The 17,596-nt window shown below is 39.7% G+C and overlaps 1 protein-coding gene across 6 annotated transcripts in view; it reads right to left on the minus strand.

Moving 5' to 3' along the window:
• The window catches only part of ATG7 (autophagy related 7), a 327,788-nt gene that overhangs the window by 69,436 nt on the left and 240,756 nt on the right, over positions 1 to 17,596 (minus strand). The window contains exon 19 of one of the 6 annotated variants that reach the window (XM_043551500.1): positions 10,294 to 10,321. The exons of the other annotated variants lie outside the window; for them this stretch is intronic. Coding sequence (XP_043407435.1) covers positions 10,307 to 10,321 — 15 coding nt within the window. The 3' untranslated portion in view covers positions 10,294 to 10,306. The remainder of the gene's footprint in view (positions 1 to 10,293; positions 10,322 to 17,596) is intronic. 6 annotated transcript variants of the gene reach the window in all.

Genomic DNA, 17,596 nt, shown 5'->3' on the forward strand with positions numbered 1-17,596 from the left:
CCAGGGGATATTGTGAAGGCCAAAACTATAATGGAGTTCAAAAAAGAACTAGATAAGTTCAAGGAGGACAGGTCCATCAATGGCTACTCTATGCTCTGGGTGTCCCCAGCCGCTGACTGGGAGTGGACTACAGGGGATGGGATCACTCGATGATTGCCTGTTCTGTTCATTTCCTCTGAATCACCTGGCATAGGCCACCATCAGAAAACAAGATACGGGGCTGGATATACCATTGGTCTGACCCAGTGTGGCCATTTTCATGAAAAGTAAATTAGTTTGCAAAGGAATAAGAATAATTTACACTAAAAAAAATTTCCTCCCCAAATCCTTGCTCTTTGAATGTAAGTTGTAGATTTTATATATTTCTCCCTGTCTGATTACCATTTACAGTGACTGAGTCAAATTCATTCCATTTAATTTAAAAGAGTTATATCAGAGAATGAATTTGGTCCTATAGGAATCATACCTTAAAGCGGGACTTTAAGGAATGTAGCAAGACTACCTAGCATATTGTCCTTGGCTTTACTGAAAGGCTGTCATAATTTTACCATTAAGTGTGCGAGAAATTCGTCTAAAACTTGGACCATTCGATGCATGTCCCAGCTAAATCCCATAGACAGACTACCATGTCAGGTTCTTCTGACTACAAGAATAAGATTGGCATTTCCAAGGCATAGGCCTTGGACCTCAAAAGGTTAGCCCACCATAATAGCTGAATCTAGGAACTATGAGCATCACCTTAGTGATCTTCTGTTTCTTAGCTGTCTCTATCGACTATCAGGCTGAGGTTATCTGCCTGGAAGTGTTGTGTGTTGACATTAGGCTGGCCACAAGATTATTCTCTACTTTTCCATCCTGATTGATGGAAAAACATGTGCCAACAGAAGCGTAAGATGCCAACATTTATTTAGACTGTAAACTCTTCAGGGCACTGACTATCACTGAATTTTTACAGTGCCTAGCACAATGGGGTCCTGTTCTTGGTTGGCCCTGAAGCACTACTGCAATACAAATAATAAATAAAAACAACTGTATTTTCAGACAGACTGTAATTGACATTTACATATAATTTCCATAAAATCTATCCCTGCAAAATATGACTTTTCTAGAATTTGGATATTTACTGACAAAGCCCCACCAAAATCTGGACCTAGTAATGTCTACACACAGCTCTCTGTAAAACACATACTTTAAATGGTAAGATTTTCTCAATTCCTAAAAGTGGTTGCAAAATGGTGGTATAAAAATCCTTGTGGAAAATGCTGAAGGAACAGTTTGTTTACAAAAGGAAAAAAGAGTTGATGAGCGACTTAGAGTTTGCCAATGAAAATACAAATGTCCAATTCACCATTCAGGGTCAAGGATGTGGAAAATAAATATGAAAGAATTATCTTTAAATAGAGTTTATGGTATGAATCAAGCTGACAAAAGGCAAGAAATTCAAAGTTCAGGCTGATATTCCATCCTCAACTAGCCCCACTCTGAGTTTTTCAAACTTTGTAATAGCAACAAGGACGGATTTTAACCCTCACTCTTCTGTGTGTTAAAGAAAGATACTAAACACATTTATAGATTGCACAGTGGGATGAGTTGAGGACAGGGTGTCCACAATTTTCTTTTAAACAAACATAGTGAAGGAAGCCAGACTAAATGCTCCAAAAGTTTTCTTTGTCCACGGAAGAAATATATCATGGTCCTATCCAGCTTCCCCTCACTGTGCTAGCAGTGTATCTCATTTCTTCTTCTGAACAGTGCAGGTGAGAACTTAAGAATGGCCACATTGGGTCAGACCAATGGTCCATTTAGCCCAGTATCCTGTCTTCCAACAGTGGCTAGTACCAGGTGCTTCAGAGGGAATGAACAAAACAGGGCAATTATTGAGTGATCCATCCCCTGTCGTTCACTCCCAGCTTCTGGCAATCAGAGGTTAATAGCCATTGATGGACCTATCCTCCATTAACTTATCTCATTCTTTTTTGAATCCATTTATACTTTTGGCCTTCACAACATCCCCGGTAATGGGTTCCACAGGTTGCCTGTGTGAACTGTGTGAAATAGTACTTCCTTACATTTGTTTTAAATCTGCTGCCCATTAATGTCACTGACTGACCCTGGTTCTTGTGTTATGTGAAAGGGTAAAAAACACATCCTTATTCACTGTGTCCAAGTAAGTTTGCCCTATATGCTTTCTTGACCTCTTTACTGAGAGTAGATGGCAAGGGTGCCAGTCGTACTGGAGATTTTTATGATCTGGACATATCTCCTTTAGGAAATGGACTGAAACTTCTGACTCATTTCAGACAGGCCTCTGGACAGCTGTTAGGTGGCCATCTTTATTAATCGCTCCTGACCTAGGGTGGATTTTAACTGTTACTTTAGAGGTGAAAGGCTCCCTATCCCATTACCTTTCCAGTCACCTTGCTCAGCCTTAATTTTTTATTTCCTAGCTCCTCTCAGGTAAAGCTAGATTCTGAATTTTCTATACTATAATTTATTTTATCTTACATCTTCTATACAAGGTTCTAAAATGTACATTTTAAAAGAACCTTAAGTTTTCTTCTATGCTACACAATATTTGCTCAGTTAACACCACCTGCCCCCAAGTTGTGTTTTAACTAAAGAGCAGAAGAAGCGATTTTTTTGGAAATTGGTAAAAATAAAAAATAGCCAGGATCTAAGACCGGACATCCTACCACTGCTTCTTAAAGAGTACAGTGGAATCTACAACTTCCCTAGAGGGTCAGGATTTTGAGTTTCTTATCTCATCCTGATAAGCTGAAATACCAACTGATACTCTGTTAGGACCATAAGCTCTATGGGGCAGGGACTCTTAGTAGTATGTTTATAGAGTGCCTAGTACATGGGGCCTGAAAGCTCTACCACAATACAAATAAAAATAATCACAACTATATTTCAGTTTATTTCTTCTGCCGTTGGGGAAAGGGCACTGTCTTCCACATGTTTTTGGCAATTAGATGCTTCAATGGAAAGCTAGAAAGTGTAAAATCTTATGACATAGTAATAGGAAGGACATTGGATGGTAATATCTGGACATGTGCCCAGCTTTACATATCTACAATGCTTTAATGCAGAGTACTTTAGTAACATTTCTTATTTGTAGAATGCATCCAATTACACTCAGTTAAAGAGGGTAATGTTTCCTAATTGTAATCTTTCCACAAACCATGCTCTTAGAAACCAGTGAGATGAAAGGCTGAAGAATATAAAAGAATTACATTTAAATAGATGATTACATATTTTCCTACCAAAATAAGTGTCTTTTTAGAAGTTCTGAAAATGTTTGCAAAAGACCTGAATTGAGTTTTACAGATATTAAACCATTATGCAAACATCCTGGATTGAGACAGAATATATTTGAGAAGGATGGTAATATCTTAGTCCCAAAAGAATAGACTTTATATACAGCAGGGACAGATCACTTAGTCCAGAAGAATACCCTATGTCTGGATCACAGCATTACAAAATTTTGGCCAGCCCCTGGGCAGACTGTGGGAGCAGCCAGAATTTTGTCCTATACTAAGGTGCTCTGCTGCTATGACTAGTCTTCTGCTTGTACCAGATACTGCGCCACCATGATTCACTTCAGTATCTTTCACAGCTAGGTTTTTAAAAGAAAAAACACACCAACAAAAAAATTTGGTGGGGATTTGGTGTGGGGGGAACAATTAAGCAAACCTCAAGGCAGCTCATAATTCAAAGGCGGAGCAAGCTCATCAGGCCCAGATTAGACACAATATGTTAGGCTAGACAATTATGCAGCTTCATCTTTGTAAGAAATCTGGGAAAATGAGTGGAAAGGAAGATGATATGCACATCAGGACGAATGATAAGGCAATAACAAGTAGCTCAACACTAAGTTAAAGCTTGCAGAGAGAAAGCACAAAAACAAACGAACAGTGCAAGAATCATTCAGCATAATATGGATCTTGATCTGAATGTCGACACTTAGGCTGGTGTATATATTCTCAGTGAAAAGCTTCTAAGATGGTCACAGCCTGATTTTTGAGGGTTACAGAAGAAGAATGGAGTGGCTTGCTTGGGTCAAAGTTATCTCTAAGGAAACTGAGCATGTAGGGGCAGGTGGTGAACTAGAAGAGGAGAAGGATAATTTTATACAAAAATGAATAACTACATTTTAAAACTCAACTAAATGACAGCAAGCTGGAAAATGCACATTAGCTGGGCATGTCAAGCTGTAGTGGCAAAATATCCCTCTAGAGGGAAAGCAGCACTATATTACGTTTAGATCTGAATTACATAAACATCAACCCTGACAGCAAAGTTATAAATGTCACATGCTCTTAGTTAATAGCAACAGATCTTCCCATGAAAATGTGCTTTAAGTAGATGGAAATCCAAATATTGTGGAAAAAAGCAAATGAATGATTACTACCCTTTTCAAAATTCAAATTCAATGTATTTGTTTAAAATGCTAAACACAAACAGCTACATTCCCTTCATTGATGGGCAAGAAGAAAGGAGCTAGTTTATTGTGACTTTTTTAAGAGCAGCATTTTAAAAAGAGAAAAAATATAAAACAGGAGTGTCTAAATGACTGTGTTATGCCTCGCACCTTATGTCCAATAAAAGCTGTGAATTTGCGTTTTGTTTTGAGCTCCCTTTCTCCTACAGCACACCTGGGTTAATCAATCTACGTGAAGCTATAGGTAATGACAGGGAAGGTAATAAAATAGGCAAATAATGAACCAGCTGTCAAACCTACCCACTTTGTACAGATCTGAACAGATTATCTGAATGCACCTGTTATGTTCAAGTACCTACTTTATGTTTAAACTTCACTTTAGGGATTCTTAAATTTCAGATGCAAATTAAATCTATTCAAGATTAGAAAAGCATTTCCACACTTGATTTCTTGAAATGACAAGTATTATTTTCCTGCATAACAGGAAGGGGAAACCCCACAATGTATCAGGTTAACTCTTCATTCATTTCTCAGTCACTGATTCAAAACAATTTCAGAACATTAAAGGGACAATAAGTACTTTTCATTTCCTTCTCACAACAAAGGTACCTGTAACTTCATTTCTGTGAGATCAAAGATACAAAAGTATTAGGTGGGTTTTTTGTGCTTGTACATGGGTGGAAATATGTAGTGACTTTTATCTGATGTGATTAAAATATATAATGCGAATATATATAGCTAGTTATGGCCTTATAGGCAGAGCTGGAAGAACACAAGCCTGTCCTTACAGATTTTGTGTGCGCGCGTGCATGTGTATTACTGTAACTGCTCATGCAAATGATCAACTGAATGTGAAAGTGGCTATTTCCATTCATATAATGCACTCACTGCTTAGGAAAATGTAATATAAATACACACACACACACACACACATATATATATATACACATGCAAATGTTAAGTGTATAATATGTATCATAGTATATATATATATATATATATACACACACACATTACAAACATGTTAAAAAATAAAAAAAAACATGAACAGAATTGAACTGAATGTTAAGGCTGAAATTCAGCCTAGTATTAAATGTAATGCTTGAGTATCACATAAGAGCACACAACTCTACTCAAACTTCAAATACAATAAACCATAGGCTCTGATTCAGGAAACCATCCTCATTCAATTGTTATTATTAATCATGTTTATTATAGCAGTGCCTAAGGGCCGACCAAGAGTGGGACCCCACTATCTGTGGTAGGCACTGTATAAACACAGAGCAATAGACAGTCCCTGCCTCGAAGAGCTTACAATCTAAACAGACAAGACAGTTAAACCTTTCTACCAGCCCATCAGTCTACTGATGACGGACTGAAGTTCTCAGGGTATGTATATGGAGCAGGGTACAGAGGTCCTTCATTAGCTTCGACATAAATGGGGTTCCTTGGTCTGTTAATATCTCCTTTGGTAGCCCCACTTGGGCAAAGATCCCCACCAGCATTTTGGCTATTGTTTTAGAGGCCGTGTTCTGCAGGGGGATGGCTTCTGCGTAGCGAGTAGCATAGTCCAAAACAACAAGTATATATTGGTGGCCTCAAGCCGTCTTCTCCAGGGGTCCCACTAGGTCCATGGCTATTCACTCGAAGGGGACCTCTATGATGGGAAGAGGTACTAAAGGTGCCTTCAAGTGGGGACGGGGACTGTGCAGCTGACACTCTGGGCAGGACGCACAGTACCTCCGCACTGCTTCATGTACTCTGGGCCAGAAGAACTGTCTTAGGACCCATGCCAGGGTTTTCTCTACCCCCAAATGTCCCCCCAAAAATGACTATGGGCAAGGCTTAATATAGTGTTCTGGTGTTTTTGAGGTACTAGGATCTACTGTACCTTCTGCCCCTGTACTGGTGCAACCCAGTATAAGAGATCCTTCTTCATTATGAAGTAGGGTCCTGGTCCCTGTGTTTTCCCTTCCACAGGGACCCCATCTATTTCTGTCACCTCCTTCCTAATTTTGTAGTACCTTGGGTCTTCAGCCTGCTCCCGTCCAAAATTTTCTCTCCCGGAGCTAATCTGCCTGAGATCTGGGGGGCCAGTCTCTGTCGCCTCTACTGGTTCAGAGGCATTAGGGTGGGGATCAGACTTGGGTGCTTCTCCCTCCTGGGCGGCCTCCTTTTCAGCTGCTCGGGTCCACCTACCTACCAGAGCAACCCTCTGGCTTTGGGTCAGTATTTGGGTTCCCAAGGCCTTAGCTGCCCTCCTTTCTCTTTTCATCTTTCTATATGCCTGGGAGTGGAGAACAAATCTGAGGATGTTTCAGAGAAGAGTGGGGGTTGACAGTTTACTGTGGATGTCTCACTAACTTCAGGGTTTCCCCCTTTCTCCAATCCCCCTACCGGGAATAAGTTTCCAAACCCTGGAAAGTCCCTCCCTCTGAGCACCGGGTGTGGGAGTTTAGGGACTACACCTGCTGCTACCTCAGTAGTGTTCCCTTGGATTTCAATTTTTACCGAGATGGTGGGGTAATAACTAACTGTCCCATGCATGCATGTCACCGCTGTGCACTTTGCCTGCAGCAGCTGACTAAGCTTCCCTGAAATAAGCGTGATAGCACTCCCCAAATCAACCAGTGCTGTGGTTTTTGCCCCATTCAGTTTTAGTGGTCTGGTGTATATATGCGGGGTTAGTGCGACCCCCACCAGGTGAATTAGGGAGCATGGGTCTGCCCAGTTCCCCAGGTTACACTGCATAGGCTCCTTGGCATTGGGACATGGTGCAGCTATGTGTCCCCACTCCCAGCAGGCATAACATCAGTATGGGGCCTGGGGCATTCCCCGGTCTCTTGGTTTGGGCAGTCTAATGACACTATCCTCTTCCCCCTCAGTGCTCCTACTCTTTGTGGTCTCTGATGGGCCTTCAGTCTCTCTCTTTTTCCACATGACCTTCTCATATGCAAACTAGGAAAATATAACCTAAATGAACCTACTATAAGGTGGGTGCACAACTGGGTTGGAAAATTATACTCAGATAGTAATTATCAGTGGTTCACAACCTGGAGGGGCATATCCCTGAAGGACCCCATTTAATCTGTCCTAGATCAAGTTATATAGAATATCTTCATAAATGATTTGGATAATGGCATGGAGAGTACACTTGTAAAAGTTTGGAGATGATACCAAGCTGGGAGGAGTTGCAAGCGCTTTGGAGGACAGGATTAGAATTCAAAATGATCTTGAAAAACTGGAGAAATGGGGTCTGAATGAAATTCAACAAGGACAAATGCAAAGTACTACACATAAGAAGGAATAATCAACTGCACAAATACTAAATGAGAAATCACTGCCTAGGAAGGAGTACTGTAGAAAAAGATCTGGGGGTATAGTGATCACAAACTAAATAAGAGTCAATAATGTAATACTGTTGCAAAAAACATGAACATCATTCTGGGATGTATTAGCATGAAGGTAATAAGCAAGACTGAAAAAAATTGGGGTTGTTTAGTCTGGAGAAGAGAAGACTAAGGGGGGGACATAAATCTTCAATTATGTAAAAGGTGTTATAAAGAGGAGGGTGATAAATTGTTCTCCTTATCCACTGATGACAGGACAAAAAGCAATGGGCTTAAATTGTGGCAAGGGAGATTTAGGTTAGACATCAGGAAAAACTTCCTAACCCTAAGGGTAGTCAAGCACTGGAACAAATTACCTAGGAAGGTTGTGGAATCTCCCTGTGTTGATATTCACACCTTTTTGTCAAGTGTTGGGAATGGGCCACTTCCACCTTAATTGAATTGGCCTCATTAGCACTGACCCCCCACTTGGTAAGGCAACTCCCATCGTTTCATGTGCTGTATATTTATACCTGCCTACTGAATTTTCCACTCCATGCATCTGATGAAGTGGGTTATAGCCCACGAAAGCTTGTGCCCAAATAAATTTGTTAGTCTCTAAGGTGCCACAAGGACTCCATATAAATATTATAAATCTGTCTCCCCACATCAGAAGTTTCATGGGCATGGCTCTTTGTGAGCAAGAGCTTTGCTAGCCCCCTTCTCCACTGATTTGGGTGAGGTGCTGTGTGGCAGCCAGAGTCTAAGCACTGCCTGCGGAGCCGGAGGACTGCAGTTGAGGCCTGTGATCCCTCACAGTATGCTATACACCTTGGGCTATGCTAACAATCCTGATGTGATTCTAACAATATGTTTTTTTCAGTTAATTGACGATATCACCTTTCAGAAACAGCAGCACAAATGAGATTGAAACTTAAAATTAATTAAATGCATACGAGTTACAACATCAAATCTCTTCAGAACTTCATATTATGGATTAAGGGAAAATAATTATCAAATTCAGCACCCTGCTTTCATCTATCATGGATATTTACCACATGAAGAAGCATGACACTTAATCTTATTAGCACTGAAAATGTGTCTTGAGCACATTAAATATTTTGCAATTCCCCTATCCCCTTTTTGCCCCCAGGAACAAAAGTAAATGAGCAGCAAGAAGGCAGCTGTAAAAGGAATATTAATGACATAAATATAAAGTGCTTAGCTTTGTTCTGGGGTTCATACCCGATGCATGACAGAGTCTGTGACATGACTTGTCAGCCATGATGGGCATTTCTGCTGAACCTAAGTGGCATTAGTTCATCCATCTGAGCATGGGCTATAACAATTTGGATATAAGCACCACATTAGAAGCTCTCAGAGAGGCTAGGAATAGGAGAGAAATCTAAATGTACAGAAGTGATTGCATGTCCTTTAACTGCAATCACTTCTATACAAAATACAGAAAAGCCTGGGCTTCATGCTGTCATAATATCAAGTATACATTTACAAAAAAGCGTGTTCTTTACTTCAAAATCACCATTAAAAAACCTCAACAGACAAAGAGGTGAAAAATACACCTACTAACCTTTCCCTAATATTTTTTTAAACGTTTCCATCCTAACATCTTATGACAACAGGAAAAGCAAAGCAAAGAAACCAAAAAACAAAATGAAAACAAGCCACCCCCCCCCCCAGTCCCAAACCAAAACCACAGAAACAAAAACAAAACACCCCGAAAACAGATGGGACTTATTATCCAGGGGTGCTTTAGTACTGAAAATGCCATTTCCCAGGGCACCGTGTTTATTTTGTTGGAGTGATGTTTTCTTAAGAGGAATGTATCTAGTACAGAGTCTATCTTGCTGGCTCTCAAAACCTGGAGTCACACAGAACTCAAGTAGATTTGATGATCTGGTGATGTTCTAATTGTGTTTTGTGGAGAATTTTAAACATAGCTATGATATCGCCAAAGAAGTCAACTAGCAAATCAGAACATTTCTTTGAACAATATTCAAAGACAGACTGAAATGAAAAGAATTTTACTATTAAGCTTAGTCCTTATACAGACCCTCTGAACACAAACTCTGACTCATTTAAACAAAAAGAAAAAGATAATGCAAGGGTTATATGTTTCTACCACAGATACTTTACACTGGAGATGTGCCATGCCGGTTTAAAGAAGAAAAACTAAAATCTACATATAACACATCACCTGTAATACCACACAGGTGAACTATTGGCTCTACTTAAGTCAATGAGAGTTTCAATCCCATGTATCCAAGTACAATCCTCTTGGCATCAGAACATTTAAATCAAATGAGAACTAGAAAAAACACAAGACAGATAAATAGACAGATCTTACAAGAGCTGGAGTTTTCCTTATTTATAACATTGCCATATATAACATACTGTAGTATGAACTTTCCACATACTCAAATTTTCACTTCATTCCTCTTCTAACGGGTGCCCACTTCATATATCAAAATAAAGTAAATAATAATAATACTCTGAACTTACTGAACTGTTTTTACTACGGACATAAAGCCTGAAAGAAAAAAAAAGATGAATAATGTAGCTGTGAATACAAACTTATCTTTGATGGTCCATGGGCTCTTATAACATATTTTGAAGGTAAATTAATACATCAGTGTAACTACATTATTACTATTTCTACAGAGGAAACAGATCTGGTGCAATGCCTTTTTTTCCATTATAATTATAATACACTTTATTTGTTTTTGACATAAATCAAGGAAGGACTTGTCCTCTTTCACAACATCTTTGAAACTAACTTTATGACACACACCTTTCGTCTGAGACCTGCAAACTATTTTTCAGAGCACAGAATCCTTATTAATGAAAAGGCTATTCACAGTTGGGTTTCCAGAAAAAAATTATTCAGATTTAATCAATGAATGTGACTCGCTGACTATGAAAACATGAGTGGTTACTATTCCAATATGGGATCTGTCCATCCTCCTATCACCTAAATGGTAAACTACCCTTGCATATAGTTTTTATGAAACTAACGATGTTACATACTGGAATATGAACTAATATCTTTCATATACAAGGGGTATTATGAAATTTCATATCCATCTAGGACTACTTCTCATTTGACATTCTCCTTAAAACTCTAATGAGAATTTGAATCTCAAATTAAGAAAAAAATAGGATGTCTACATCACATGAAAAAATACTTAGAGCCAAATTCTGACCTGATTTGCAGTGTGCAATCCCATCAATCTCAATGAGATTGGGGGGCGGGGCATCAGTCAGCACAGACTTTGGTCCTTAGGATAAATCAGAATTTTGGCTTATTCCAGAGAAAAATTAGGGAAATAAGAACTAAGGGGGAAGAAAAGAAATATATACATAGAAAGGAGAGGTTACCTTGTACAGTTACTGGAGTTCTTTGAGATGCGTTCCCCCTATGGGCACTCCATGTCAGGATGTGCTGACATGTATGCACTCTTGATTGGAAATTTTTGTCAACTGTGTCTGCAGCCTGGATATACATGTGTTCCAACACAAGAGTATACTGGAGGAGTGGACCTGCCACCACTTCAGTTTCTTCTCAGCCAAGTCCAACAAGAGACTTTGAGGCTGAGGGTGGGTAGTGGAGCCCCCACAGGGACATGAATCTTGAAGAATTCCAGAAACTGCATAAAGCAAGTAACTACTCTTCCTCCTTTGAGCAGTGTCCCTTTGGTGCTCAGGAGCCTCCCAACCAGTACCTCCATCATGGAGGAGGGGGCTCCAGGTAGTAGATTCAATACAGAAAATGGAACAGCATCATCGAAAGCATCCTCAGCTCCAGAAGCAGGCAGAAGAGAGTAACGATGAGAAAATGTGCATGATGAAGAGCAGGTGGCTGCCTTACAGATGTCTGAGATAGGTATATTTTTCAGGAGAGTCACAGATATAGATCAAGATCTAATGGAGTGACCAATTACCCTTGGATGAACCCCAGTTTCATAGAAGGACAGGATGCACCCGGAAACCCATACAGACAGCTGTTGTGTGGATACTGTATGTCCTTTAATTCTTTGTGCAATTGAGATGAAGAGTTGAGGAGAAGCCCCAAAGTGTAGGTAAAAAGTGAAACTCTTTTTATGTGCATTGTATGGAGGTTTGGGGTGAAGCACCCGTAAGTGAATCTCCTAATTAATGTGGAATTCTGAAGAAACTTTAGGCAGGAAGTGAGGGTGTGGTGTCACCTTATCTTATTAGGACACTGTGTATGGTGGATCAGCCATCCAAGCTCCCCTACTCTCCTCGCCAAGGTGATGGCTACAAGGAATGAAGTATCCAGGAAGGGAATGGAAACCCTTGATAGCTCATGTAACTGTCCATCACCATTGCCAATGGTTTGCTGTGAAATCAGGAGAGCATATCTAGTGGGATCCCACAGTGGTCAGACCAGGGTCTCATACTATTCAATGTTTTCATTAATGACTAAGATAACAGAGTGGAGAGTATGCTTACAAAATTTGCTGGATGACCCTAAGCTGGAAGCAGTTGCAAACGCTTTGGAGGCCAGGATTAAAATTCAAAAAGACCTTTACAAATTAGAGAATTGGTCTAAATTCAACAAGATGAAATTCAATAAATACAAGCAAAGTACTTCACTTAGGAAGGAAAGATCAAATGCTCAACTTCAAAATGGGGAATTACTGACTAGGTGGTAGTCCTGCTGAAAACAACCTGAAGACTATAATGGATCACAAATTGAATGAGAGTCAACAATGTGATTCAGTTGCAAAAAAGGCAGATATCATTTTGGTGTGTATTAACAGGAGTGCTGTGTAAGCCAGGGGAGGTAATTGTCCTGCTCTCCTTACCACTGGTGAGGAGTACTGGGTCCAAATCAGACTTGAAGAGATGTGGACACATAGGCGAGAGCCCAGAGAAGAGCAACAAAAATGATAAAAGGGTGATAAAATTGGGCATGTTTTGTCTTGAAAAGAGAAAACTGAGGAGGGATCTCCAAATATATTAAGGTCTGTTATATAGAGGACTCTAATTAAATTTTTCTCTTTGTCCACTGAAAGTAGGACAAGAAATAATGGGTTTAATCTACACCAAGGGAGATTTAGGTTAGATATTAGGAAAAACTTTCTAACTACAAGGGTAGTTAAACTCTGGAATAGGCTTCCAAGGAAGGTTGTGGAATCCCCATCATCAAAGGATTTTAAGAACAGGTTGGACAAACGCCTATCAGAGATAGTCTAGGTTTACTTGGTCCTGCCTCAGCACAGGGAGCTGGACTTGATGACTTCCCAAGTCGCTTCCAGCCATACGTTCCTATTATTATATCTTGGAGGGACAAGCAGGATGTGGCAGACTTGGGGGTAAAGATTGACATTGTTTCTGCAACACTGTCAACCCACATAGTCAGCCCCTGTGATGAAGGTGTGGTAAAGAGAGAGTGCCAGGTATTACACTGTAAAGACCCCTCTGAATGGGAGGATGGGAAGCGTCTCTCTTCTGCCCTCCCCATCAATAATAAATCCCCACCTAAAAACAAAGACCCACAGGCTCCACAGGACGTGGTGATGATCAAGTAGGGAGCACAGGGCGATTTTCAGGTAAAACACAAAACAAAGGTAATGATGGAAGGAACTAAAAAAGATCATTTGTCATTTCCCCCAAGAACAAGGATGTCAACCCTGTGCCTAGGCTGCCTTCTGATTTGGACAGTTACGTTCTACGTGCCATAAAATGGAGATGTAGAAACAAATGCATTTTTTAAAAACGTTTTTTAAATCATTTAATAATAATAATGTGGACTCTTCTCATCCCCTGCCCCCATTGGGCCATTGCTCACAATTCAAATATCTGTAATATCTAGAAATACTATAGACTGAGAGTTATATTGGACTTAGTTCTACTGCATCCCCTATTCCTTTAAATAGAACATTAACATGAAAGAACATATTGTGCATTAGTGTAATATAACCCTCTTTGGACATTAGGTCCACTATCTGGAATATTTGCTATGTACATGTATTAGAAACAAACTATTTACTAGCATTTTCTACAGATTATAATCAACCTCAAGTTTACTAAAAAAATTCGCTATCGCCTCAGGAGACAGGGTATGGAGCCACAAGCCCATCACAGAATCAATTGCAAGGTTCCACAATTCACAGACCTGCTTTTAAATAAACCATTTCCATTAATAGGGAAACTACTAAACAAACGTGGCCATTGAAAATTATTAGCAAGACACTTATCTCCACACCAGTATTGAACATAGGAGAGTCTGACGTGACTCTGTAGCCTCTTTAAAATTGCTTCAGATTTTTTGATCTGTTAAATTCAACATTTGTAGGATTAACAGGTCTTTTGCAAATACTTTCTCTATATGACCTAGCTACAAAGCTCCTCATTTAATCTTCCCCTGTTCCCTTTCCTTTCTTTATCTGTCCCCCTAGAGCTGTTTTAACAAAGTGGAAACCCACTTGTTCTCCTGTTGGTCTTATTTTCATTTCCAGAGTGCACTAGCAAGGCTACTCTTTAACTAGTTGCTGGTTTTATAGATTAACTTTATTTCAGACTGTCAGCATTTTTTCTTCTAATGCATTCAGATACGGCCTTTCTGAACACCCTAAATAATTTGTTCCTTTAACTGTAGTGACTAACTTACCAATTAAGAATTAACAGGTACCTACATGTTTTGTCATACTACATTATTTGGACTACATTGGAAACTGATTTCTCAAGAGGAGAAATGAAACAGACCCAATCCATTAGTAACAACTGTCTTGCTGAAGAATTCTTTTTTTATTAAAACTGAATCTATTCAGTGCACACAAGCCTCCTGAGGTGCTGTTAACACATGTACTATTTCTACACTATCATAGTTACATGCGTTGTGTAACAAACCACGCTCCGTAGTTCTGTATTGCAGAGTATGTTGCAGATGTGCTTCAGCACCTTAAAGGCTTCCAACTGCTTACAAGCCAAACAGCTTGTTTTGGCTCAGAATCCTCCTTCCCCCACATGGGACTCCTTTAATCTTTTTGACTGTTATATGAATGCAATTATATTCATTTTATTGGATCAACAGGGAATGCAGAAAGAACACATTAATCCCCCTGTGAGTGATGGTGTGAGAAGCTACTTTTAATGGTTTGAGCTGAGGGCTCCAAATGTATTTAGTGTGTGCATGAAATAGAAATATGCACCATGGCTGCTACATGAATTTTCTAAAAAATACATCATAATATTGCCAGCAGATATCCTGCACTATTAAGACTGTTGTGCCTTCTTTGCAGCCCTAATTCCATGTTATCTTCAATCTCCCACTTCCTTCACAAACCGCTCCCACTCCCCAACTAATTCAAAAGAATGGAAATAAATTTGCAAAATGATGCTCCTTCACTTTCCATGAAACAGTATTATAATTTAAACATGATGTATATTTTACCAAACATCTTTTTATAAGTATGCATTATACAAAATATAGCAGAGCTTGCAGTTACACCATTGTGGGTTGTGACCTTGTCAGCTCATTCACCTGAGCGCGTGTAAGGCCAAGCCAGCATTTGATTGGGAGATCTCCAGAAAATACTCTACTGTTCCAGAAAGCATTGTTGGAGATTCACTAGATAGCACTTTTCCTTCTGAGATAGCGTCCACACCACCATGCTCAGGAATTGGTTCAGTACTAAATTGCTTGGTATACTGGCTTTCAGATGATATTCAAAAAGAAGGCAGTAGTCCAGGGATGCCAAAAATACGGCCCAAGGGACAGATCTGGCCTGTGGAACAGTTTCATCTGGCCTGTTGACTTGCCATGAATTGCCTACACAACCCTGCAGTCTGCACTACAGGAGGTTACAGGGGTGAGATTTGTAAAGCGCATCAGCGTGTCAGGCTCTTAACAACCCTACATGTAGACCCCGATAGCGTGCATTAATGTTGTCCTGGTTTCAAACAGGATTACATCAATGCATACTAAGGAATATTTAGTTTCTGCCAGCAGGGTCCATACAGGGGAGTTAGAGCACAACATACCAGTGCACTCTCCAAATCATACACTTGTAGTCCAGACAAGACTTACATACATTTCTTTTTTTAAGATGACGGTGGTCGACCCGTAGCAGTCTCCTCCTCATGTCTACATGACGTTGGGTCTGAATCCCAGCGAGTAACAATAGTTTGTACTTAATGACCAACCAGGATCGCTGCTCAGCTATCTAGCAAAATTAGCCCATGCCAAGTGGCAGGGTATCAGATCAGGTCCTCTCTATGAAATGAGTTTGACATCCCTGCCTTAATCATTTGCAGCCATATAAGATCCCATTGCACTTTTTGCTAGACTGGGCTGCTTTTTAATAGTGAATAAAGTGATACTTGTTTGTTTATCAATTTGTAAAAAACTTTAGGGTCTTTGAAATACTAATATTGTAGATGGAAATTAAAAAAGATTGTGTGATTGTATTTTTTGTTCAGAACAAAACCTGAAGAATTGGTGTCATCTAAACCATAGAAGAACCTTTATATGTACCAAAAAGAGAAGCAGAAGACTATCATTTGTGACTTCTCTGTTGAAAATGACAAACTTTCTAATAAGCATTTTCAGAATGTTAATTTGAATGTGTGGGATTCAGGGAAGCAGATTTGTACTGTATAACTGCAATGTGAGGACTTACCCTGGCAAATGATTCTATCCAAAATAAACAGCTTACAAGAGCGACTCTGATCATGTATCTCTTTACTTTGGCAACATATAACCCAGGTCCCTAAATATAGATCTTGTTTTGTGTACTACCCTTACAGAAAGGCATACAGAATTAAGTTTTTATTCACCAATTGTGTGAAGGAAAAGGTTTAATAACACTAGAGCATTGTAAGTTTTTTCCTCCCAGGTCAGTACTTTTCAAAAACATAATCACTAGCAGATCAGAGGAGTTGTACTTCTTTCATTTCTCTGCAAAACAGAACACACCTTCTATGGGTTAAACATTCTGGTGTCCAGAAACTGGTTACAAAAATTGTAAAAAAAATTTTTTTTTTAAATCTATCTATTAACACGTTGTAATTGAGAAACTTCATTCTGATGCCTCACTTAGGGTATTTTAAATAAACTACTATTCTATATAACCTTTAAAAAAGTGTTATAAAAAGTTCAACAAGGCCAAAACTGAGCTAGTGATCTTCTCAACTCCCAAGACTTCCCCTCTCCATTTCTCTGTGGGTGGATAACAAGGAAAGATTTTGATAATGATAATGAAGGAGATTTTCAAAAGGTATAAATACGGGTGAGAAAGTGGAGTCAAGAGGATGCCCAGATTATGGGCCTGCGTTACTGGGAAAATTATGAAGTTGGAGAAGATTTGTGCCTTTGAAAATCTCCCCGAACACCACCATCTTTCCAGTCACTGAAGTCCATAATCAGGACATCATCTTTGACTTCGTTCTCTGTTTGGAGCCATACATCATGCCGCTTCTATCTACCCAAACATTTCCAGGTATGACTTTCTGACTGTCAAGACTGTTAACATGTTTGTAAAGGCCCACATTATCTTCTGCCAAGATTACAGACATCTCCCCCTCAAATCTATTCAAACGGTTGCAGCTAGAATCATCTTTTTTGGGCTCTGCATTCCAACCGTATCATCCCTCTCTTCTGACTCCACTTTTTACACCATATCAAACACAAGGTTCCTGTATTTGACTTCAGTCCCTTTGTAGAGTTGCCAACTTTCTAATTACACAAAAACGAACACCCCTGCCCTTTCTCCCAGGCCCCGCCCCCCATCCTCCCTCCTTCCCACCCTCACTCTCTTTCACCGGACTGGGGCAGCGG

Source organism: Chelonia mydas, chromosome 7 (genome assembly GCF_015237465.2).
Source record: "Chelonia mydas isolate rCheMyd1 chromosome 7, rCheMyd1.pri.v2, whole genome shotgun sequence".
NCBI classification, from domain to species: Eukaryota; Metazoa; Chordata; order Testudines; family Cheloniidae; genus Chelonia; species Chelonia mydas.